General features: G+C 40.5%; 1 protein-coding gene across 6 annotated transcripts in view; it reads left to right on the forward strand.

Annotated features, from left to right (window-relative positions):
• The window catches only part of IQGAP1 (IQ motif containing GTPase activating protein 1), a 64852-nt gene extending 40224 nt beyond the window's left edge, over positions 1-24628 (forward strand). For all 6 annotated transcript variants that reach the window (XM_062642654.1, XM_062642650.1, XM_062642649.1 and 3 more), the window contains 23 exons: positions 369-459; positions 2751-2918; positions 3278-3420; positions 3841-4011; positions 4933-5016; positions 5116-5187; positions 5282-5351; positions 5761-5969; positions 6987-7142; positions 7302-7465; positions 8645-8869; positions 10170-10310; positions 10408-10492; positions 12776-13008; positions 13756-13888; positions 14237-14339; positions 15793-15928; positions 17701-17788; positions 18210-18422; positions 19474-19640; positions 20452-20574; positions 21522-21630; positions 23554-24628. In XM_062642654.1, the coding sequence (XP_062498638.1) occupies positions 369-459; positions 2751-2918; positions 3278-3420; positions 3841-4011; positions 4933-5016; positions 5116-5187; positions 5282-5351; positions 5761-5969; positions 6987-7142; positions 7302-7465; positions 8645-8869; positions 10170-10310; positions 10408-10492; positions 12776-13008; positions 13756-13888; positions 14237-14339; positions 15793-15928; positions 17701-17788; positions 18210-18422; positions 19474-19640; positions 20452-20574; positions 21522-21630; positions 23554-23667 (3198 nt within the window). In that variant the 3' untranslated portion in view covers positions 23668-24628. The remainder of the gene's footprint in view (positions 1-368; positions 460-2750; positions 2919-3277; positions 3421-3840; positions 4012-4932; positions 5017-5115; positions 5188-5281; positions 5352-5760; positions 5970-6986; positions 7143-7301; positions 7466-8644; positions 8870-10169; positions 10311-10407; positions 10493-12775; positions 13009-13755; positions 13889-14236; positions 14340-15792; positions 15929-17700; positions 17789-18209; positions 18423-19473; positions 19641-20451; positions 20575-21521; positions 21631-23553) is intronic.
• The last annotated feature ends 1175 nt before the right edge of the window (positions 24629-25803 follow it).

Here is a 25803-nt window from a genome sequence, read left to right on the forward strand (position 1 = left end):
TAGCCATGTTCTGCTTAAGGCCTAACTTGTGTTCCTGGAAAGTCATGTCCTCTCAGCATCTAGGGCTTTAGGACTAACTGGTACAGTGTCTTGACCTTGTGTTCTCTATGCTTGTCACAGTGATTCTTGTTGACAGAATTTGTTCTTTGTCCTGTTTCCTGAAAGGGAAACATAGTAGTCTCTGCTAGTCACAAATAAACATGTGTCCTGTGTTGGAGTCAACTAGAAACATTGAAATGTTTCTTGCTTCCTTTGATATGGAGAACTACTATAGTAGCTATTGTTGAGTGTGGGTTATTTTGCTTTGTAAAAATAACTATAACTTTTTCTTCATGCTATGTGTATTTTTCTCATCATGTTCTTTTCAGGACACACAGGATGAAACAGCTGTACTTTGGCTAGATGAAATTCAGGAGGGGATTCATAGGGCTAACAAGGACACGGAGGAGTCTGAGAGATGTAAGTATTGTTGAACAATACTGCAATTAATCCCCATTATCAACCAAATGCTGGTTACTTAAGGAAAGATTGCGAGCTAGAAATGTCATGTAAACCTGTCAGAGGAGATCAAAGGCACTTAGGTTCTCCTGGTTTAGCAATTTTTGTTTGAAGAGTGAATGTCACATTCTTCAAATACTAAATTTCTTATCTTTTGGGGGGAGGGATATGCTATTTTTCTAGCTTTGCATATGACAGTGTTACCAGACAAATCTCTGTCAAATAATTGTATGTGACTGTGGGTGGATAGTTAGTTATGAGAAAGTTCACCATTTAAATAGTGTTTTCTGGTGTGAATTATATTTTGTTTGTGTGGCATCCTTTTATTTTGGTTCTATTAAGTATTTCTAGACTACCTCACATCTTGAATACAGACAATATTAAACATCAGTGATATCTACCTTTGCTTCCTAGCACAGTTTGCATGTGGACTGGCCCACCCATCATTACATCCCAGTCTTTGTAATGGTGTCGTTTCTTTCTCTAGAATCAGTGAAGTAGTTACTGCTCTTTGCTTTACTTGCGGCTGTTGGGGTTTGTTTGCTGTTTTGTTTTCCTGGCAGAAGCTTTCTCTTTAACAAAACATGAGAGTTTTTAGAGTCGTTTTGTGATACTCTAATGGCCTTTTGTCTGCATAGGCTGTTCATTTTGCTGGGTCGCGTTTTTCAGAGAGCTCATTTTTAATATTTTTTTTAAATATTGCATTGTTCTTTTTACATTTGCTCTAAATCTCTTAATTTTCCATTATACTCAACATTGGCACCTGTCCGCTTGTTTTGCTTTAATACAGTGTTAGTAGTCTGATTGCCTTAGGTTATTTTGGTTCTGTTTTTTTTACTTTCATTCCTGGTGTGCTGATAAAATGTTTTATTTTTCACTTCCAAAACTTCTAATTTGATGTTAAACTGATACTTAAAGTTATCTAAAGATGAACAGTCAGTCCCTTCTGATTTTTGTTTTGAGTAGGCAATTGTACTGGAAACTGAAAAGTTTAAGCTGAGTCTGGAATCTCTCTGGTACCTTCTGAAGCGGGTTGTCTAAAGACAATGTGGAATCTATCTTTGAGATTTTTTCCAAACATGGTCGGACAAGGTCCTCAGGTTAGCCAGCTTTGAAGATGAGATTGGACTAGATTGCCCTCCAGCATGAGCTGTTAGTATGTAGAGTTTCTGGCACAGCTGATTCCTAAAGTCCTTGCTCTGCTGGTGCAGAAATAAGCTTACTTTTATACTTGTGCATTGTCCATTTGTACTCTTTATTTGTCAGTGTTTGAGAAACAAGAAAAATCAACAGGCTCACAAAAAGCTTTATAAGGAAAGACAGTGAGGTTGTTCAACTCCGTGGCCTAGTTCAGTTATTTTTAATGATGTGATTTGGTCAGTGAATTCCTCTGTCAGCTGCCTTAAGAAAAAAAAAAAAAGGCAGGGGTGTCAGGCAGAGCTTTACCTATTTGTTTCACTATGCCCAGCAGTACCACTGCAATTTTTTACCATTTTTCCATCCACCAAGCAGTTTGACAAGGCAGCAGCTTGAATGTCATGCCAAGGAGTGTTTGGTGAAAAGCAAGATTAAAAAAATGTGCCCGTAAGCCTGAATGAGATCTTCAAATACCCTTACCTACCTACCTATCTATAAACAGACTTCTTTTTGCAGCCTTACCTAGTGCTAAAAATGACTGTATTTTGTGTTCATTGCATCAGTGCAGTTCCTGTGCTCTTGCGAATATATCTGTATTTGACTTGTAGTTCTGAAGTAGCATCACAGTGATGCATTATGATTTTTCTGCTCCTGTGCCTCATCTACTCTTGATCAGGGTTTTGACTTGCTTATAAACTGCTCCGTATTTTTTTTGGATAGTACTACTTGTTGAAAAGGCCCTTTTTGAGTTGTGACTTGTTCTGCCTTAACTAAATCGGTTGTGAGAGTAGAGCTAAAGCATTGTGTGTTGCTGAGAAAGTGGTGGTTAATCAGCACTGTACCGGGACTCAGGTTACATGCTGTCAGTTGCAGTACTGCATATGGTTGGACGCTTCTTACTTAAGAGGCCTTTCTCTGTACTACTGCAAGTTGCCGGATTGTGTGGATTGTATTTATATTTTGTATTTATATACACTTAAAATATTTCTGTATATACTTACAGTTGATGCGTGTGTATGTGTTCATGTTGCCTTACTCGGTATTGTTGTTCTGTGTTGCTATGCATCACTGAGCCTCTGAATGCCAGGTTAACCTGCTTCCTTGTGTTATCAAAGTCTCCTTAGGAATTCTGGCCATTAATGAAGCAGTAGGCCATGGTGATGTTAGCCAGACTCTCAGTGCCTTGCGTTCCCTGGATGTTGGGCTATATGGAGTCACTCCAGAATGTGCTGAGACGTATCAGCGAGAGCTGTCAGAAGTCAAGAGAAGAAAAATGGTAGCAGGTAAACCACAAGTAGCTGTTAGTGAAATAATTTCAAGATTATTGCATGTGGAATCAGAACCAGGGGTAAAAAAAAAAACGCCTCTGGGAAGAAGTCTTGTGTTACAGGTGGCAATTGTAGATGCTTTGTGTACTAAGGTTAAAAGGCAAAAAAAGGTGAAGAGTAGAACATTCTCCACTAGTAGAATTTTGTTTCAGTAGCTCTCATATGAGGGAGGTCATTAGGGACTCTGAAACCTTCCTTCTCTTGCATGGAGGAAGGAGCATCTCTATATGTGGATTTCCTAGTTATAATGTTTGTATGCAGGAAAGATAAGACGTGTCAGGTTTTGAGACTTAAACTGCAGTTTCTGCTCTTAGGGGGCAACGGCAGTGAATGGGTGAAACACTGGGTGAGAGGAGGCTATCATTATTATCATAACCTGCGGACCAAAGAGGGAGGATGGGATGAACCAGCAGAATTTGTGCAAAATGACACACAGCTCTCACGGGAGGAGATACAGGTAGGGTAGATAATACATGCTCGTTTTCTGAAAAGTTGATGTCCCTACCATTCCCATCCTTAATGCACTTCTAAGAGAGAATGTTTCAACACCATAGTCATGTTAACAAACTTAGTGATTCATTTATTTCACTGAGCATTATCAGATTATGTGCGTTAAAACTCCTTGTCCCATTTCAGAAAAATTTCTCCTGCTGGTAAAAGGGTACAAGACCATGGTGGTGCTGCTTATTGAAAGGCAGCCTTGAAGTTTCTCTTAAGCATAAGACAGAAAGCTGATGCAACATCTTGTTTCTTGTATCTCCATTGGGTGATGTGCTTTAGTGTGAGATGTCCCTGCCCATGGCAGGGGAGTTGGAACTAGATGATCTTAAGGTCCTTTCCAGCCCTAACTATTTTATGATTCTATAAATTAATCCAGAGCACCATATCTGGAGTCACTGCAGCATATAACCGAGAGCAGTTGTGGCTGGCCAATGAGAACCTGATAACAAAACTTCAGGCTTGCTGCCGAGGATACCTTGTTCGCCAGGAATTCAACTCAAGAATGAATTTTTTGAAGAAGCAGGTCCCAGCTATCACTTGCATTCAGGTAGTGATATCCTTTGGTTATGTTAGAAGCTTGTTCTCTGCAGTTGTTTTCTACACACAAACTTACTGACAGTTTGTGATCAATTCAAACAGTTAAAGCACACGGTTTGTCTTTGCCTCAATTTGCAAATTGTCTAAAGGCATTTCCTTTTACCAAGGAGTTTTTGTATATTATTTACTTTTCGATGTAATACTTAATCAGTCTTCTGAGGCAGAATTAGAGAGAAAAACAACATACTTGAGGAAGATTTACTTACCATTTTATTATCAGATTCTGTGTTTTGGGAATAAGGCAATATGAAGTGTGTTGTATGTCTTTGTGTGATAATACTGTGTGATAAATTACTGCTGTGATTCCTCATGAATTGAAGAGAAATAACATGGTTTTCTGTATTCCTGAGTAAGATTATTCTTCTCTTCAAATTTGTCCAGGGATTTGGAGGATTGAGTACCTAAAAGAAATGGTGGGAAAATTCAGCACAAGGTTGGATGCATTTACAGGAGAACAATTAAAAAATCTTTCTCTGGTGTTGTAAATGAAATGCGTGCAAGTGGAATCCATGCTTTGCACTCTATTACCCCTTTATCGTTTGAGTAGTATATGTGTTTGTTTCTGCCTAAGTAGCATTTGCTCTGCATATACATTGGGGGGAAAACCAAACCACAACCAAACCCGCAAAACCACTCCTGGCTCATTAAGTGTAGTCCAACCCCTTGCCTAACTTCTTTTGCAAGTATTGGTAGCAGTGAGTCTGTTCCCAAGGCTTATAATGATATATCGCTCTTTTCACCAGCAGCAGCATCAAACTCATGAGCCCCATGTACAACAGTCAGAAGCTGAGGAGCAAAAAGAAACTCAGATTTGTAATTACTTCTCTTTAATGACAAAAGTAAAGTCAGTGCACTGATGTTCTGTTTTCAGTCCCAGTGGCGTGGCTACAAGCAGAGGAGGGCATATCAGATCCGTTTGGATTACTTGCAATCACAAACGGACCAAGTAGTGAAGGTAGTGAAAACTCCCTGTTGACCTTTTTGGTAAAACTTTTGGGAAGTGAACTTTTGTAGGAGAGGGTTTTATCTGAGTATCTTGGTTACCCTTCTACAGATTCAGTCAATGACCAGGATGTATCAAGCCAGAAGACGTTACAGAGATCGTCTGCAGTATTTCAGAAACCACGTAAGAGGCTCTCTTGTCAGGTACCAAATTCATTTAACACTTGTACGATTTCCAGAATGAAGTCGAGTGCTTTTTCTTTTCTTTTTAATCCTAGATAAATGATGTTATAAAAATTCAAGCCTTTATCCGAGCAAACAAAGCACGAGAAGACTACAAAACCCTCAGTGAGTATTGCCTAGAGGATAAAACTTACGAGCCTCAAATCCCTATATGCAAGGGATGTTGCTAGTGTGATCTATACTTTCAAGACAGCTTCAAAGAGTGATTGGGATGAGGTTGATAGGGCAGTGTGGAGTGTAGGTGGTTCTGGATGGTGATGGAAAACCTGATTCCAGCTGCTGCTTTTGCTGCTGACAAACAGAACCATAGTTTTGGAGTTAACTTTGGCTGTGTGGACAATAGCCTGATAACTGACTTCATTCTTTACCGTGTGCTTCTCTTGTGTTTTATTCAAAAATTCAGAATGTCAGAATCTATTTAGATATGGTGGTGCTTGTTTGCTCCTTGATGTGCTGTTTAAACATGTATTTACTCCTGTTTCCTGTCTCCTGATGTTTTCTTGTCTATTTTTAGTTAATGCCGAAAACCCACCTATGGCTGTGGTTCGGAAATTTGTCCACTTGCTTGATCAGAGTGACCAAGATTTTCAGGAGGAGCTTGAGCTAATGAAACTGCGTGAGGAAGTGGTAACCTTGATCCGATCCAATCAGCAACAGGAAAATGACCTCAACCTCATGGACATCAAAATTGGGCTGCTAGTGAAAAACAAAATTACACTGCAGGTAGGATATGTGCTGATGGGAGGCTGTCTACAGATTGAACTGAGCCCAGTGATGAATACAGCATGGAGAGCTCTTAGCCTTGAATGTAGTTGCTCAGGCCCAGTGGAAAACATTGCCCCAGACTTGAAGATTTTAGTCCCAGTATGTTCACTCCATTCTGCTAATTTAGTATGTATCCCTAGGAGGAAGACTGTAGGAGGAGAAGAAACAAGACCTGAAGCTAAAAAAGGCAAACGCACACCAGACTGTCTTGACCTAATGAATGCAACAGATTGTGTCTGCATGCTTTTGAGAACTGTTTCATTGCTTCTTTGTAGTTCTTTAGGGGACATGGTGCAAGGCTGCAGTGGGGGGTGATTTTGAAGGCAGGGGATGTGATCATGCTGCTTGGTGTTTATTGTTTAAAGGAAGCCTCCTCTATTACTTGGCTGATGTGATGAATTTCACAAAAAAAAACCCAAACTATTGCTGATGAAGCATTGCCTTTTCTTCAAGCTGAAGTTCTGGTTGGCTTTTATTTTTCATCCTGGGTGGCATTGCACTAGGCTCCTCTCAGTATAAAATCTCAACTTGTATAGTGAAATTAATCTTGGAAGGAGGCAGCTTTTGGGCTGGTGCCATAGGTGAAAAGTGCTATTGCTGTTGGAGTATGTAGAGGTAGCAAGCTAGCTGAGTATGAAATGGGATTTTTAGGTTTTAAGCCAAGTTTAAAAGGGAAAACATTTTCAAGCATCTTCAGAATGCTGCCAGCTCTGATAGTCACTCTTGGCAGCAGTAACAACCCTTCAAGGGTTTCAGGTGAGTCCAAGAAGTTAGGGACAAAGCAAAGCATGTACCTAGAGTCATTGGAGTAATTGCTGCTATAGTAAATAATGCTTCACTTTAATAGCCTCACCCATTGCTTGGCCCTGCCTCTCCACATCCAAGACAAGTGTGTTCTCAGATACAACTATTTTCCAGTGTTGTCTGTTTAAAAAATACTTAGGGGTGGAATCTGTCCCTGTTCTTTCTTTCCAGGATGTTGTTTCTCATAGTAAAAAACTTACCAAGAAGAACAAGGAGCAGCTCTCTGACATGATGATGCTGAATAAACAAAGGGGAGGTTTGAAAGCTTTAAGCAAAGAGAAGCGAGAAAAGCTGGAAGCTTATCAGCATCTGTTCTACTTACTTCAGGTAAGCAGCTTCTAATGCTGCTTGGTAACCTCTTGTCATAGTGGCTTGTATGTCTTGGCACAGTCTTTGCTTACATACTATAGTTTTGAGCCACTGTAGTTCTCGGTGATACTGGCCTGTGTGGACATGCACATTAAGCAATTTTTCTTGTTGTTGTAGACTAACCCAACCTACTTGGCCAAGCTGATTTTTCAGATGCCTCAAAATAAATCCACAAAGTTCATGGATTCTGTCATCTTCACACTGTATAACTATGCATCCAATCAAAGAGAGGAATACCTGTTGTTGCGGCTTTTCCAAACAGCATTGCAGGAAGAGATCAAGTACGTGGTAGCATACAGCACATTCTTGCTGTTGGATCAGTTTTGGCAATTTCTCAAATTGAGGCAGTTTTCGCATTATCTGTCATGCTGATATGCAGATAATGCTAACTTGTCCCTTCATTGTCCTGTTCCCATTTCATATCTGTTCTTAACATAGTCTGTAAAAGAAGAATCTAGTATGTCCATTGAGGATGAGGGCTTTTTACTGCAGTTAAGGTTTCACTGCTCAATACAGCAGCTACTTTGATGGAAAATCATCCTAAAATTCAGTCTAATCTAAATTCCCCAATGTCTTTTTATGCATACCTCCAGCAAACTGCACACTTAGCCTTTACAAGACAGGGAGAAAGTTAACACTAAGCTTTCTGGATTTCTGAAAGCTGATGAGGAGGCTGAAACTGAAAAACTTTATTGTATGGCATTGTTCAGTCTACTGTCACTGTTAGTACTCTGGCTATCCTTGGGCATGTTTCATTTGATAGGTTGGGCCTTAGAAGTTCAGTGCTCCTTATGATTCAGAGCTGCACAACTTGCTGTGAAGAAGAATGTGCAATAAATTTTTTGAGGAACTAGTCTTTAAGCATTCTTTGGAATGCTTTTTAAGCCTGAAGATGGTATATGCCCTGAAACAGATAACTTCTAAATGATATTTTTTTTTTTTCCTAAAATACTTTTTTCCCTTCATGCTTGGAATACTGGTCCAGGAAAATGTAAGCACTTTGTTCATTGCTGCTGTATTCCACGCAGTGGTATACTGGGAGTGGTTTTTGTTGTTGATTGCTTTTTTTTTTTTTTTTAAGTACTGGAAGAAACCTACTGGATTTTTTTCTCTTCTCTATATAAAACATGCTGTGTTTCCTTTGTATTTTTGAGCAGGGCATTCAATTAGAATGTACAGTTCCATTTGCAGCAGCTGTCATTGCGATGACTACTGGAAGATGACACTGGAATTCCCAAACAGAGGTTATAAGTTTCTTGCCTTATCTGTCTTGGGAAGTGTTCCAGTATTGTTCTTATACAGTGTTGTAATTCATTGCTGTATTGAGATTTTTAGTACAGATCCGTCATCTGTTTTGTGAGGGTGATGCTCTTTAACAGTTTGATATATGCCTAAGAATGTATCTAAAGGTGACAGAATTATGTGTAACTCATACTTCATACAGACTTTTTCTTCTTCAGATCAAAAGTAGACCAAATACATGAAATTGTGACTGGGAATCCTACTGTTATTAAAATGGTGGTAAGCTTTAACCGTGGTGCCCGTGGTCAGAATGCCCTGAGGCAGATCCTGGCACCGGTTGTGAAGGAAATCATCGATGACAAATCACTCAATATCAAAACTGATCCAGTGGATATTTACAAGTCTTGGGTTAACCAAATGGAGTCTCAAACTGGCGAGGCCAGGTATAAGAACTGTTCCCACTGTGTTTTTTTCTAAATAATGCTTGGCTGTTTTGCACTACTTGGTTAATAATTTCAAATCATCCTTGGCTTCACTGCTTGTATCTGTCCCAACTGATACTGGCTTTTCCATCTTCTCAAAATGGCTTTCATCCTAGAGTTCTAAAGATCATGTTCTGGAGATGGTACTGAGGGTATTGAAAGAGCAGCTCATTAGGGAATGGAAAGATGCTCTCTGGTGTTTATTTGTGTTGACTTGATATTGTTATGTATCAGATGCCGTCTAACCTAAAAGAAATCATGGTAAGAAAAGGTATTTGGGAACTGTCAGTCTCTGTTCGTGTCACATATATCCTCTGCAAACTTAGATACTGTTTGCAAGCCAACAAAACTTATTCTGCTGGAGGAGAAGCACGACAGTGCAGTTCTTTTAATTCTAATGTCTTTCAAGTTAGTATCAGCCACTGCTGACAACTGGATTGTGCCAGATGGTTTTGTATCATTCTGGTTTCTTCCAGCACGTATGATTTTCAAGAACTTGAGCTTTCTATTATATTCTGTTGTGGTGGTCATTTTAAGCATACTTAAAAAAAGCCCCAAACAAAACCAGACCAAGCAACCAGCCAAAATGAGTTTCCCTATTCAAGGCAATTTGCAGTCGTGTCTTGCTCTACACCTCGTTCAGAATTCTGAGTATGTTAAAAACGCAGGCAAATATATGTGTTCAGGCCTTTATATGAGATTTAAGACATGCTTTTATGAGTTATCTGCTTAATTTGTCTATCTTCACTGGGACACTATGCAGTAATTTTGGCTGATGAAGAATACGTAACTACTCATTAGGCACTACTTCCTGCCGATAGCATTTTAAAGTGGTTTTCATGGATACTGTTCTAGCTTCTAGCTTGTATCCAAACCTTTATTATCTTGTTGTTCAAATATGTAGCTTGCTTTTTCACTAGTTTATTTGCAGCCTGAAGTACAGCTGCAGCCTGATGCACAACTTTGGCTCTTGTGCATGTGTGCATGCTGTAAAAAGTACAGTTACGAGTTAGCTGGGCCTCTTCTCTCAGTGACCTTTGCAAGGGAGAGTAGAAGTAAAAGCAAGAAGCCTTCAGCTCTTCCAGTGAACTAAAAGGTTGACTGGAGGCAATGCACAGCTCTTGGCAGCCAAGTGAATATAAGCTTGTTTCCACGTTGAGCTAGGAATTCTTGAAGAATTCTTGAATTCTTGAGCTAGAAATTCTTGAAGTATGCTAGACTGAGGAATGCTTGCCTTCACATGTTTAACTTTTTCAAATAGCAAACTGCCATATGATGTTACACCTGAACAAGCTCTAAATCATGAAGAGGTGAGGAAGCGCCTGGATGTCTCAATCAGAAACATGAGGACAGTGACAGACAAGTTCCTGTCTGCCATTGTTATTTCAGTGGACAAAATCCCGTGAGTCTCTACCACAGTATTATCTCTGAGAAGTTGTTGGTGGGTTCATGCTTTTAGCAGTCGTATTTGACCTTTTCTTTGCCCTTTTCTCTCAAAGTTATGGAATGCGTTTCATTGCCAAGGTACTAAAAGACTCCCTGCATGAGAAGTTTCCTGATGCTGGCGAGGATGAGCTTCTGAAGGTGAGGCTCTGAACACCTTTGTGAGCAATTGTCAGCCAGATTGGCTGTGGTGAGCATATTAGCTGTATGTTTGGAGAGGCGCGCATGTAAACTTATATGAAGTTTATCTGCAGCTAGAAAATGTTTCACTTTGGGCTTTTGATTTTTCGCTTCATACATGTCATCTGAGACATAATGCATTGTTAGGAGGAGGTATCCTGTTGTTGTTTCTTTGCTTTTAATATCTTGGGCATTTGGTTGTTCAGGTTTCTAGACTTGGGGTACTCTTGCTCCTAGAAAGTAAACCTTGGTTTTGCTGATATGGTCACAGCCAGCTGTTCATTTCTTAAAGAGACAGTGTCAAGCTAAAAAGGCTGTATGCGAAATCTTGATATTCCAAATTCCCTTGGCTGTAATACTCTAGGATATTTTGACAGCAACATGTAGAGAGGTATTTCCCATGATGTCTAGTTAGTTTTGTATTTTGCATTCCATTAGGTTTGCAGACCTAAAGGATCTCTAACTATTCTACGATTCTAATAGTAGGCACTCTCAGATGAGTATAACTTTGGGGTTTTCATTGAAATTTCTTTGGGTTTATGGCTTTTGGTAATTGTGAAGGCCTTTATATTAATGAATGCTTTGTTTGTTAATAAAATTTTGGATTTCAGAGTACTTGGCACTGTCTCTTTAAACTTCTCTGCCTCAGCTTCATTGCAAAATAATTACCAATCTGAATGCTGTTTTCTTCTCTCTTCTAGTTCTGTGCTTTCCCATTCTGAGACACCGATTCTTTCTATGCAGGTGAATTAATTTCTTCCATCTGTAAATTTAGGTGGAAAGCTGCGTTTTTTTGCTAATCTTTGTGGAAACAGTGTGTAACTGTCCACCTGAAAGTCAAAGCTGCAGTTGTATGCAGTGACTACTTTAGATTTTGATCTTTTTTTCTTTCCTTTTTTTTTCTTGCAATCAAAGCTGCCCGTACCCAAAGGTACCCATTTACTGTTCTCCCCTGAACCTTTGAAAGTTTTGAATGGTTTTTTGCACAATGTGTTTTCTTATTACTGGCAGTAAACAGCTTTGACTGTTGTGCCATGACATAATCTGTGAGAGTAGAGCAGGGGCTTGCATGAAACAAAACATGACCTCAATGAAAGCAGTTAATAACTTCTGGGGCTGCTCAGAAATGGCTAGATTTTTTCGCTCTGTTTTTCAGCTATTTGTTCAGACCCTGATCTCTTCTGTGCGTTTAAGTTGCGTGGCAAGCAGGCAAAGCAGAGATTCAGTGACCAGGTCCTCTGCAAATTTCTGTGAACCACCAGAAAATACTAGAGCATGTGATGTGAGAGCTGTCTTTACATCAGCATGTTGGGTTAATTCCTTTTCATTGCTGGAATTACTGTTGGCAAAATATCAAGTACAGGTCAGAAGTATATTTGTGAGCATATGGATAATGTGACATCTTTATTTTTGGTTCCTTGAAGTTTATTGCTGCTCACATTTGGCTACGTAAATTGGATTTTGAAGCATCAGATTCTGTTTGTCTTCTGTACTTCTGATTTTCTTACCTCTGGGTTATATGGTTTCTGAGTTACTAACTGGGAGTCTGTGCCTGAAAATGTTCCTGGCTTATCAAAGAATTATTTTGAAAGAGAAAAGGACTTTGGAGAAGGAATGGAAAGTAGTTTCCCTAGTTCAGCTCCTTGGTGTGCCATGCTTCCTCACTGTTTTTGCTTTGTCAGAGTTGGCAGCCAATTCTGCAGGCTTCTCTAAGAATCAGCTCTTGTTCTTGAACCAACTATTGTTCTCGTTCTTCTATCCTATGGTTGTTCAGCTCTCTGTTGGAATAACTCAGTTATGTTTAATTCCCCTGATAGTTTCATGCTCATATGAGCAGTCCATTGGTAGGTTTGTAGTGTCTTGTGTCCGTACATTTTTTTTTTTAATAAGTTGAAGTTTTAAATCTTTATGCATAGGATTTATACACAGGAGTATCTGCTGCTGTGTTGTCCTTCGACTAGTAGTGCTCAGTCTTCCCTCTTGGTGTTGACTGTTTGACCATCCTTTTGAGTCTTAATGCTTTGGTTTTGTTGTTTTGTTGTTTTTTTTTTTAGATTGATTTATTTTGACACTAGATTCTTTGGGACAGTGTGTGCTTATACACAGCAACACAGCAGAACCTTTACCCTGGAAGAGGTCTCTGGCTTCCAAGAAAACAATTTATCAGAGTAGTTTAAATAAAATTCAGTTGGGTCCTATACCGTTGTTTCTTAAAGTGTTTCTTCTCTACTCAACTTTTCCCAGATTGTTGGCAACTTGCTCTATTACCGCTACATGAATCCAGCCATCGTCGCACCAGATGCATTTGACATCATTGATCTTTCAGCTGGAGGTCAGCTGACTACCGATCAACGCAGAAACCTCGGTTCCATTGCAAAGATGTTGCAGCATGCTGCGTCCAATAAGATGTTCATGGGAGATAATGCACACCTCAGCATTATTAATGAATACCTGTTGCAGTCATATCAAAAATTCAGGTAGAAGACCTTAGCTAATTAAGTTGAGAAGTTTGGCAGAGGGAAAAATTGCAAGTAAAAAGGGATTATTATACATTTTAAGTATTATAAATCTAAGAGATTTTACTCCAAAGTGGCATAAACATCAGTGACAAAGGCAGATAAAATGTGCCTGGGATTTATGAATGATACGTTGTATGTTAGTGAGATTGAGAAGTCAAGTATTTTGACTTGGGAGTTTCCAGAATAAAGGTTGGTTTTGCACGTGCTTATTGTAATACTTAAATGTGGGCAGCTAGACTGGACATAGACTATTCTGTCCCATATGAATCCTGGCTTCTCATGAAAACCCAGTGTTGCTGAGGAATGAAGCAGTTGGGCATTTAGATGTTCATATAGCTGAAGTAAGCTTTTGTTCAAGAATTGTCATCGTATGCCTCATGTTTTGGAAGAAAAGTAGAGATTGCTGGGAGCAAGGGGTGTTACTGCACTGGGGGCAGGAAGATGTGTGAACAAGCTCACCAGAGCCATAGACCAGTTCTGTGAATGCTGAAAATGAGCCGGTGTCAATGAGCCAGCCAGTATCAGTAATTTAATTTACTATGTTATTTCTGATGTGTTAGACTAGAGCTGACAAACTATAGTATGTGGTAATGTGCCGTAAAGAGAGACTACACTTGGGATTTTCAGAGGGAGTTAATGTTGTTGATGCATCACATGACACTCAGGCTCATACTGATTCTTCTTTTCTCCTCCTCTTTTCTGAAGGCGTTTTTTTCAGTCTGCCTGTGAGGTTCCTGAATTGCAGGATAAATTTAATATTGATGAATATTCTGACTTGGTGACTCTCACTAAACCAGTTATTTATATTTCTATTGGTGAAATCATCAATACGCACACTGTAAGTATACAGTTGGTCCTTATATAAGTGGTCACAGTTGCTCTGAAAATGCTGCTTCTGGCTGAAATGCTAAGTTACCAAATACAAGGCAAAAAGTTATCTTTCGAGCATAGTGTGCAAAAGCTTGTTGGTTTATAGAATTAAGTAATTTGCTTGTGGCTTCTCTAAGTTTCATTTTAAAGCATTTGAGTATGTGATATTGGCATAGCTTTGAATGTTGATATTGCTGCTTTGAAGTTCAGTGAAATAAGATCTTTTCTAAAAGATACCAGCTCAAAGTAATGTTATTTTACTGTGTAGAAAAGGATGTACAGTTAACAATGTAAGTGTTCTTTTATGTTCATTTAGTTGCTCTTAGACCATCAAGATGCGATTGCTCCTGAGCACAATGATCCAATTCATGAGCTGCTGGACGATCTCGGAGAGGTTCCTACAATTGAGTCCTTAATAGGTGGTCTAGTTTATTGTACTTCAGCATATGTAATCTTACCTTAAATGATTTGAAGTGCAGTAAAGAAACTATGTAAGGGATCATCACAGGTCATTGGGAGGATGTGCTCTGAAAAGCAGCATTAGATTTGTTGTAGTGTATGCCCTCTGACTGTGGAATTTGTTACCCTGAAAAAGGTGGGGATTCTTTCTCTTCTCCCCATGCCCCTCACCTCACCCCGCTCCAGAATTTTCTTGAAGATGGATGGATATTTTGACATGTTTTCTTCATTCCGGTATGCTGGAGCCTTTTCTGCTTGTGTGTGTGTCCCAGCTTGTTTGAAAAGGTCTGTCCTCTGTTGTGGAGATCTTTTGGAGTGGTAATAAGTGTATTAAATGGTGTGTGTCCCTATAGGGATTGTTGGTATATGGACAAATACCTTTTTTCCCCCCTCCTTCAAAGTTTGTTTTTCTATACAGTAAGAACTTTATCCTCGTGTAGCTGGGGGAGGAAGGAACTGACTTCACTAATCTCTGGAAGTTTTCTAAACACCTGAGCCATTGTTCACTGAGCCAGCAAACACTGGAAAATTGCACAAGCCTTTATCATTTCTTGGTTTCTATGTAGCAGCTATTTATAAACTGCAGAATCTGGGGTGGGGGAGGGTGGTGGTAAGAGTTTTTTGAGAGGATGCTTTGGCAGCAAAATACATATCTTGAAATTGTCTGAGAAAGATTGAAAGCTTTTAAGGGAGTGATTGCTAGCATGCTTTCTTCAAAGTACTTGGAAAGAACAGAACATGAGAAGTGTTATCTGATTGAATCTACTGGACCTTGAGTTTAACTAGTACTTGCCCTCGTTCCCCATTTCGTTTCTTCTGTGTGTATTGTGTTGATGTGGTTAATACATCAGAGTTTAATCTTCCTGCAGCCCTTTAAAAAAGAGGCAGGAGGGGAAGCATCCTAACAACTGTTCTGATGAAAGTTCAGAACAATTAGGGGAAGAAAATTTCCTTTTGACTAGATAGCTTACTTTGTTTAATAGAAGGTGACAAGCTTAGTTGCCAACAAGGGCTTCACTCTTAGCTTGGAAAATTCATTCTAATGAGGACATGGTCATAGAGGCATGGTCATGTTTTTATTTATAAAGTATTTTTGACAGGTCAGCTACTTTTTTCAGTACAGAGTGAAATGCTGAAATACAGTGTGGAATGCATGGATGTCTTTAAGGCATACAAGCTAGTGATTTTGTTGTGCCTTTCTGGCCACTGTATTCTTTCAGGTTTGTGAAGAAAAAGTTTGCAACATACTCAAGATGATGATTTTCAAATTTGGTGTTGGCTTTTAAAGCATCCTTTTGAAAGTAGGAAATTGTAGTTTTCCTGTGATCTGTTATGATGGGAAAAATTACAAATCTCTTGTAGTCAATGATGTAAAAAATACGATTTAATCTATAAACTCTTTCTGCTTGGCAGGAGAAGGGTCTGGCAACGTTAATGACCCCAGCAGGGAAATGCTAGCAAAGACTGAGGTTTCTCTTACGCTCACCAATAAATTTGATGTTCCTGGTGATGAGAATGCAGAGATGGATGCGAGGACTATTCTGTTGAAGTAAGTAAGGAGTAACTGTCTGGTCTCTCAAGAGAACGAGGAACCTGAATTTTCACAGTTAATTTGCATGTGAAAATAAGCAAGTGTAATTTAAACAAATGTGGGACTTTTCCTCCAAGTACACTGAGCTTTCAGTGCTGCAGCTGTCAAATTTGTTCCTGTTAGTTCTTCATCACTGTTAAATTTGTCATTCTTCAAAAGTCTGTTTTGGATGGTTCTGAAGGGGGAAATTTCCTAGATGCGAGAGAGTGACAGCAGCAGTTGGATTTGCCTGCTTGTGAATAATTTGTAAATACCATCTTAAATAATCCATATTGATCCTCACAATGGAGTTTTAACTCTCAGGTCTATTAATGTAAAACTTAGATGATTTAGTCTTTGTGTTGCTTATATAATGTCCTGTGCAATGTTTTCAATAGAATACATGCAATATATGGGAAAGTTAAGGGTAAGTAAATGTCTCATATATGTGAATAACACTCTGCTGCTAAGTTTGCTAGCTCCTGCAGCATTAATTTCTTTATGCTGTTGCTGCTCTTGGTTTATGATGTGGTCTCCTTCGCTCTGCACTTGCTGTCCTTCAAACCTCTTAATAGATGAAAATAATGTTTTTGAAAATAGATGTGTTATTAGACTAATACCTATTAGCCCTGACAGAACTCAGTCTAAGCAGGGACATTAAGGGCAACAGGAAAACTTCTGTAGATACGCTGGGGATAAAAGAAAGATGAGGGAATTGTGAGCACACAATTCCATAAGGACACAGGAGACCTGCTTACTTGGGACATGGAGAAGGCCAATGCACTTGGTGACTTCTTTTGCATTGGTCTTCACCAGCAAAAGTGCCGGCCGCTGCCTAGTCACAGAAGGCATGGCAGGGACTGGGAGAGTGAGGAACTGCCTGCAGTAGAAGAGGATCAGGTGTGAGACCATCTGAGCAACCTGAAGGTGCTCAGGTCCCTGGGACCTGACGAGGTGTGTCTGCAGATCCTGAGGGAGGTGGAGGATGAAGTTGCCAAGCCATTATCCACCATATTTGAGAAGCTGTGGCTGTCTGAAGTTCCTGCTGACTGGAAAAGGGGAAATATAACCTGCTCTTTTTGAGAGAAACAAGGAAGACCCAGGGAACTACAGGCCAGTCAGTCTCACCTCAGTGCCTGGCAAGATCATGGAGCAGATCCCCCTGGAAACTATGCTAAGGCACATGGACAATAAGAAGGTGATTTGCAACAGCCAGCATGGCTTCACGAAGGGCAAATTGTGCCTGATGAATTTGGCGGCCTTCTACAGTGGGGCCACAGCATTGTAATGATGGATAAGGGAAGAGTTGATTGTGTCATCTACTTGGGCTTGTGCAAGGCATTTGACACTGTCTCGCATGGCATCCCTGTCTCTAAACAGGAAAGGCATGGATTTGATGGATGGACCTGCTTTACCTTTCACCTTGGAATTGCTGCTTCTGTGGTCCACATGGCAGTACTGGGGCTGCCTTGGAATATATGGGGTGACATACTTGTTGTTTGACAGGGCACTGGGGAGCAAATCCTGTGTATTATGTAGATGAACCTTTTAGGGGACCTGTTTCTCAGAAACTGTCAAAGTAAAGTGCTTCTCGGGGATCTGGTTTGGTCTAGCCTATGACACCTAAGTGTGCATCCAGTGATAATCTGACTTTAGGTAAACTGGTAATGTTGGTATTATTTGAAGAACAGAACAGTATTTAGTCTTTTAGTTTAAAGCTTTTTCTCCTATTCTCCTTGATTTCTTTGCAGCACAAAACGTTTAATCGTTGATGTAATCCGCTTCCAACCAGGGGAGACGCTGACTGAAATCTTGGGAACTCCAGCTACCTCAGAGCAAGTATGAAGTTGTTTACCTGCATTCTCTTTAGATTAGGAGATAGTCATCTGTCCAGATACATGTGGGTGTTAGGAATCTGCATTTATGTATTACAGTGAAGCTGACTCCACTGATGTTGAAGCGAAGTGTAGCAATAATGAGGGAATACAATGGACATAAATTGTATGTCTGAACCTTACCTCTCTGGTAGTTTCTAGAAACTTTATCTAGACAGCTGTTTTAAATGGCAGGTAGGCTTCTGCTCTTCCTGTACATGGAATGTGCTCTTCGAACATGGATTCAATGAAGTCATTATGGAAATGACCAAGCAAAATTCCTATTATATATTGTGCTGGAGGTCAGAAAAATCTGTTTCTAGTTCTTTGTCACGTTAAAATTGATCTGCTTATGAACTTGTAGTTTCTTTGCTCTCTTTTTCTAGGAAGCGGAGCATCAGAGGGCGATGCAGAAACGGGCCATTCGTGATGCTAAAACTCCTGATAAGATGAAAAAAACTCTGTCTGTGAAGGAAGATGGCAACTTAAATCTTCAAGGAAAGAAAGATAAAATTAAGACAGGCCTGAAGAAATTGACAGAACTGGGGACCGTGAATGCTAAAAATAAATACCAGGAACTAATCAATGACATTGCAAAGGTATTCCCATTTGTGGTTTCCTAGTGGTCACAGTGAAGTTTTCCCACAGTTTGCAGTGTTGTGAAACTGGCATTGAGTTTTCAGGAGAAGTTCTGTAGTAGTAATTTAGAGGCGTGAAGCCTCTACCTTTTGCCACAGTGTTCCCACTTCTTGGCATTTGGAAGTCCTTTATATTTATAGGATGTTTGAGTTTTCTAAACTGATTGTGTTGCCAGAATCTCAGGCACCTTAAGAAAAAGCTTCCTAGCTTGGAGAGGAAGTCCTGGTGTGACTTTTCTTTTTTGTTGTTCCGTTCAAGTAATTTAAACAGGGTCTCTGCATACTTCCTCACACAAGGAAGTTTTGCCTAAAAAGATGCTGTAACTGTCACCATAGCAGCATACAACAGTATTAGATCACTTTTGTGATTTTCTATCAGATCCCTCTTTTATCTTTTAGGTATTTAAATAAAAATAACAGTGTATTTTATATCGCATGTTTACCAAAAAGCTATTTGGGAAATGTTGTATGTGTGAAGTGAATAAACATCACCTCTACAGATCCAATTACAATTAATTGTACTGTCATTAACTCACTATTTTCGGATTTTGGATACATACTGACTTCAGCACATGATATATTTGTTCCTGTGTTAAGGTAATGTACATCTACAGGTGCCTGACTAAGAAAGAAAGATAAGAAAGTCTGTGCACTTCTGTGATTTATAAGATACTTTTCCTACCCAGAGGTGGCAAAAATTGCTTCCTTCCTTTAAATCACGTACTGTTGGTGCCCACTCTAGTCATTGTAACTAGGACAGCATTGGAGTTTGAGAAAGCAACAAAAAGTTCAAATAAACTGCTTGTATACTTGGTTAGTTCCAAAAATAGTCAACGCAGAGAAGTGGTGACAGTTCAACTGGGGCAAATGCAACTGAGAGCTCCATCTTGTAGCATGAAGCAAGACTAAGCAAAATCAGGCGGTGTGTTTCAGATAGTCTTGGTTGTGGGCTTGAGCAACTGGAGAGTTCAAATGACTGTTAAGTCTCTGCTTGTCTTTCTCTGTGGTGTAGGATATCCGAAATCAGCGTAGATACCGTCAGAGAAGAAAGGCAGAGCTGGTGAAACTGCAGCAGACATACAGTGCCTTGAACTCCAAAGCTACTTTTTATGGGGAACAAGTGGATTATTACAAAAGCTACATCAAAACCTGCTTGGATAACCTGGCCAGCAAGGGCAAGTAAGTGTCTCGGAAACCATGCTGTGGTTATAGAAGTGCTTTCTGCAGGAAACACATGTAGGTTGTTGCTAGGAAGAATTATAATGCCATCTGCTCAAAGGATCTTTGCCAAGCTCTTTGCTGCAGTGATAGTTATAGGGAAAGGGTCTCGGCAGTGCTGGACAAATACGGGTGGAGGGCAGTGCCTGAATGGGGTCAGAAAGACATACTTGCAAGCATTTTGATCCCTCTGGGAGAGGGGAGTGTAGAGTGTCCAGAGGGAATGAAGCAGATGGTTCAGATAATGCATGTGCTGCTCAGTCAGTCTGTCCTGTCGTCATGTAGGAAGAGAATAAAAATGACAGTTACCTACAAGGAAATCATTGGTTGCTAATTGTTCTTTTTGTCCCAAAAAGGTGGGGGGAGGAGGTGAGGGGGAAGTACAGGTGCAGAAGCGAAGAAGCATCCTCCTCCCCAGGGGGATCTGGGAAGAGCAGCTGCCAGTGGAAACTAAGGCAGGAAAGCTGTAGAGTAATCTCAGACTTCTGCATTTCAGTTGTCACCAAATCCCCTTTTACCTAATGATAGGTGGTACTGCTTTTTGTGAAGTACCATGTGGTTATATTTGGGGGGCGAGGAAAGGTGTTGGTGTTTTTATCAGCTGTGTTAGTCACCATTGATCAGCTATACTGGTTCTATCCTCTCATCCAAATAGATTAAATGTTTGCTGTCTAAAATCTCTTCACTCATTTGACTGATAGTCTTGGGGTTTTTGGTTTCTTTTGGTTTTGATTTTTTTTTTTTTTTTTTTTGTCTGGTTTGGTTTTTCCAGAGTTTCTAAGAAGCCTCGGGAAATGAAAGGCAAAAACAGTAAAAAGATTTCTCTAAAATACACAGCAGCTCGACTTCATGAGAAGGGAGTGCTTTTGGAGATTGAGGACCTGCAAAGTAACCAGTGAGTATCTTTTTAAAACGCTTTAAAGCTGAGTAAGCCTCTCAGAGGAAAATGAGTACATCGAATTCTTGTCTCTTTGAACTGGTTTAGGTGCTGGCCATTGAGAACAGAAGCTCTGAGATATGTTTGAAATTGTGACAGGTTGTCTTGTGGTTTTGTTCCTGGAATTTAGCATTGTTGTAGACTTAGTTATTAAAGCTGAAGAAATTGTTTTAATTGTTTTCTGCAGTCTAGGCTGGCACCCCTCAGGCCAAAGACGCTTTGCTCAGTGATCGCTTTATCGCTTCCCAGTTCTCCTCACACCCCCCCCCCCTTGTTTGTTTGGTTTGGTTTTGTTTTGTTTTGTTTTTTCCCCTTTGGTGGTGGAAGCAAAGTGGGGCTTTGGTTGAGAAGTATGGGATTTAAATGTGACATCTTCCTACCTGCCGCTTTCCTGCCACCCCCCCAGTCATGAAAGGGCACCTCCTTGGTTGAATTGCTACTATAGTTAATAGCACTCACTGCTGAAAAATCAACTTGATGGTAGCTTTAGTTTGTCCAGCTGTAGCTTGCTGACCTTGAGAACTAAGTGTATCTTCTGTGGAATATAAGAAAGTTGCCTGTTTACTAGAATTTTTTTCATCGTAGGATCATATTTTTGTACGTGCACTAAATAAGGCATGGATGTGCAGTACTGAAGTAGGCTGTTTAGACCGCATGGGCTAAATTTCCAACTGTGCGTGCGTGAAGGTGTGATCCACTGGACACAGAATCTGGAAGGCTTCTGTTCGTTGTTATATTGAGTCTGGTCAGCTTTTAGACTCTCATTCCCAATGGGAGTATAGAACATAAGAATATAATTCTTAGAAATCTATTTTCACATTTCATCTTGTATATTCTCTCCCTATTTCATTAGGAAATACATGTTCAGTAATGAACTGTGGGTTTTGATTTCTCAAATCTCATAGGTTTAAAAATGTGATATTTGAAATCAGTCCAACAGAAGAAGTAGGAGATTTCGAGATAAAGGCAAAATTCATGGGGGTACAGATGGAAACCTTTATGTTACATTATCAGGTAAGAACTGTCCTATTAGTGGCATGTAAGCTTCACTTGCCAGGCTCTTCATCAAAATAAAAATCACGTTTTCTGCCTGAACAGTCTGAAAAATGCTCTCAAAACCAACTGATCTGTTGCAGGTGAAACAAACAGATGCAACACAGATGTGTGGGATTCAGACTACTCTTGTTTCTTTACTAATGAAAGCCTCATGTCAGTCTGTGCTCCTAGTTACATTTGCACACAAAACTAACACATGCATTTTCAACAAGTTTCTGCTACAGCAGAGAGATCAGCTGGGCCTGGGTGCGGTGGCTTCAGCCACATCATGTGTTGGTATTCTTCCTGCCACACTACACTGAACAGTTTCTTCAGCTGTGCAGTTCTTGGGAGTCCTCAGCCTTTACTTAGGCCAGGCTACCAAAACAGGCACTGACTGACCTTCTCCCAGATGGTTCCCTGATCCTCTCCCATGCCAGCACTGTTACGCCTGGTGTCTCTGTTTTCTTAATCTACTTTTGCCTTGCATATCCCCTTTCCAGCTTAGGCATTGTTGGGTTTGTTAATTGTGGATGCCGCAGAGGTCTTGTAACAGGTTGTGTGTAGGAGCACCTTGAATTGTTGTTAAGTCTGTGTGACCTAACTGGCTGCTGTGAGGGACAGTTGTCTCACACATGCCATTTGTGTGCTCTCTGGACTCCCCTAGTTCATTCTGGTCCCTACCTGGTCATGAATTTCTTGGTTCATGGGGTACCCATGGTCACTTGCTCTTTGGGCACAGGTGTTGCTATACCACTATGCCTTTTTAGTGCTGTTTTTCAGAAAAAGAAGCCAGACTTACACTGGATATTAGGAACAATTTCTTCAGTGGGGGGGTGCTAAGACATTGGAACAGGCTGCCCAGGGCACTGGTGGAATCACTATTCCTGGAAATGTTAAAAAAACCCAACATGTAGATGAGGCCCTCAGTGACATGATTTAGTGATGGCCTTGACAGTGCTGGGGTGATGGTTGGACTTGAACTTAAATGTTTTTTCAACCCAGTTGATTTTATGATTGAGAGGCCAGCAACGAGGAAACTGCCATTGGTCATCCAAGTACAGCATTAATGGTGGCATCAAAAAACTTGTATTGCCCTTACCAGAATTTTTACAGAAAGCAGCAGAAATGGCTTTATGATTGTTTACTCTGGTGTCACCCAGGCTGGACAATTGCAGGAGATAGATTTGGATTTTGGATTGCATATAAAGTTTCTCTGCACAACCTGAACGCCGCCTTCAGTGTACATTGTTCAGTAGGGGACTTGCTGAAAGAAATTCATTGCTGAGATAAATCAGTGCAGGGAGTCCTATTGCTCTGTCAAGTGCATTGCTGACAAGAACAAAGTAACTAAAAATACTCCCTACCGAAACACCCAAGAGACTGAATTGGCATTGTGTACGTAGTGCTAACAGATGGTGTGATTTTCTCTGCCCCAGGTTGCAGTGCTCCAAACCACCTTGCTGAGACCAGACACAACTAAGCTTTTTAGAAAGCGACACTGGAGTGTTGCAATGTTTCATGGGTAGATAATATAGTTAGACATATAGGAGAACCTTTCTAAATGTTACGACTTTATGGGTATTGTGGAAATGAAAGCATGGAGATGGCTAGATCTGAAATTGGCCTTTTTAAGAATGGTCTTCTATTTCTGCCCTTTTTTTTTTCTTGTTTGTTTCTTTCTTTAATATAAAACAGATTAAAAATTTAGATCTTGGATGTCTTAGAACTACTTTATTTTTCATGCAGTATGAGTGGATCTTTAACAAATCTCTTGTTTTTTGATCTTACGCCATATACTTTGTGATACATGTTCCTCAAAAAGCTACTGTTACCAGAGAGTATGGTATTCTCTATAAGCTCTTGAGGATTCCTTGCTCACAAAGGTATTCTCTTTGGCAGGATCTTTTGCAGCTGCAGTACGAAGGCGTTGCAGTCATGAAGTTGTTTGACAGAGCAAAAGTGAATGTCAACCTTCTGATCTTTCTTCTGAATAAGAAATTCTATGGGAAGTAACTGTCCTCTGCCAGCAAGTCTGTGAAAGGGGAGATGAATAGAAATCTGCATGCACAGTTATAGTGTGATGTAGCTATGTATCAGTATATGCAGATGCCATGCTCAAATATATCAGATGTATCACGAAGGAGGACTGAGAACCTCTTGCAAATTAACAACTCTCATTGAGTCTGCAAAGAGTTGGTTTCTTGTTTATTTATAATCTTTAAAGGTCCCCTGAAGAGTAGTTAATTTAGAATGTATTTTTATGTGGTGCTGGGGATTAAACTAATATAAGAGTATACTTAGGGCATATGGATGCTTTATTTGCCTAATAATGTGCTTTGTGAGGCTTGAATTTTTGTTGCCTGTGTGAAGAGAAAGCCAGAACTGTACAGCTGTTGGTTTGCCTCTTCCTGAAAGCAAAAAAGGGTTGTGGATTGTATTTGGACATTATTCTCAACAGTGATGACCAGATTAAGAAACGGTCAAGGCCCATTTTACCCATTGGTTTTGTAGCTTGCAGTGGTGGTGGTGGCCAGTTCACCAGATGGAACCACTGTGGTCTGGGATATCATTAATGGTCATAAATGGTCACTGAACTATTTGTGACTATTTACTATAGCCACATAGAATAACTTTAGCATGTCTTTTTTTCTTGATTTGTTTCTGTTTTATCACACTCAAATTTACATATGGCCCCTTAAATAGAGGGACCGTGGGATGTATTTACTAGTACTTACAGATGAAAAGAAGCCTTTTGGGGAAGGAAATCTGAAAATTTTAATTTTTTTTGAGACATGTTAACATTTAATGTTGCTTGTGAAGTATTTGAAATGTAAAAATAACTTCTTTCCAGTTTAGAGCAATGTTCTGTGTATCTGTATCTGATGCAGTATGTTAGGCTCTACCTGCAGGCTTGTCTAAGGAAGAAGACTATTTAAAATAGGTTAGCTTTTATAAAGTTAAACATTTCTAGCTATGCTCAAGTTCCCATATTTTTTACTCCTTTGGTTTTGTTAGGGGTTTTTGTTGGGTTTCCTTCCCCACCATGGGGGTGGTGCTGCCTGTTCAGCTGCATCTAGTAAAAATGGACACTTGCTTTGGTGGTTTCTCCAAGAAAAACTTCAGCGGCTGCTCCAGCTCTCCACCAATTTATTAAGAGGTGTTTTTTTAAAAATAGAAGGGACGTATCTCTTAATTGCAAATTTGAAGTTACTCGCAGGTCGCTAGTGTTGGTTCTTCAGATTACTGAGTTTAATTGAACCGCTTTATCTCTGCTGTACTCTGTGCTATTTCAGCTTAGCTTTTTTTTTTCCTCATTAAAGATACTTGCAGTATTTGAAATGATGACATGCTTCAGGATAACTTTTCTGTAGTTCTCTCAGAAGCAAATACTTTCTTCAACCTGCAGGGGTCGAAACCCCCCAGCCCCATCTAAGGCACTCTGCTGAGTCCCCGCCCCCTGCAGTGACGCCTGCCTCAGCTCCAGTGAGGCTCCGCCCACACCTCACCTGGACCCACCCCCAATGCAGACCGCATCCCACCCTGGCCACGCCCCCAGTCCCACCCTGTTCACGGCCCCATTCCTTGCCAAGGAGATGGCCCTGCCGTCCTGGGTGCCTGACCCCAGCCTGGATACACCCCCGGCCCTTTGCTAACCCCACCCAGAGCCCTGACCGTGCCCCTACCCAAGCCACCCCCATAGGTCAAAGATCAGGGGTCAAAAGGCCAGGAGTAAAAGAAAAACCGCAGGTCAGGGTTCATGAGGGCAAAGATAAACGTTTAATGGTCAAGGGCCAGATCAAAGATTGAGTTCAGGGTCCAAAGGTCTGGTGCAAAAAGGCCACCAGGGCAATGTCTAGGTGGTCAAAGATCAAGACTCAATGGGCAAGGGTCAAAGGCAGTGGGTCAAAGGGCAACACTTAATGGTCAACACTTAATGGTCAAGGCTAAAAGGTCATGGATTTGTGGCCAAGCTCGAAGATCAAAGGAGGGTCAGCGTCGGCCAATTCCTGTCCGCCTCTCCGTTAGCTACAGCCCGCTGCTGAGGGGCCGCTTTCCCGCCTAGAGACCGGCGGCCAATCAGCGGTGTCCTTTCGTGTGAGGGAGCGATGGCGGGAGCCGCGAAGGAAGGAGGAGAAGAAGGCAGCGAGG

The sequence above is a fragment of the Pezoporus occidentalis genome, unplaced genomic scaffold (genome assembly GCF_034315485.1).
Source record: "Pezoporus occidentalis ecotype Australia unplaced genomic scaffold, CSIRO_AGI_Poc_V1 ctg72, whole genome shotgun sequence".
NCBI classification, from domain to species: domain Eukaryota; kingdom Metazoa; phylum Chordata; class Aves; order Psittaciformes; family Psittacidae; genus Pezoporus; species Pezoporus occidentalis.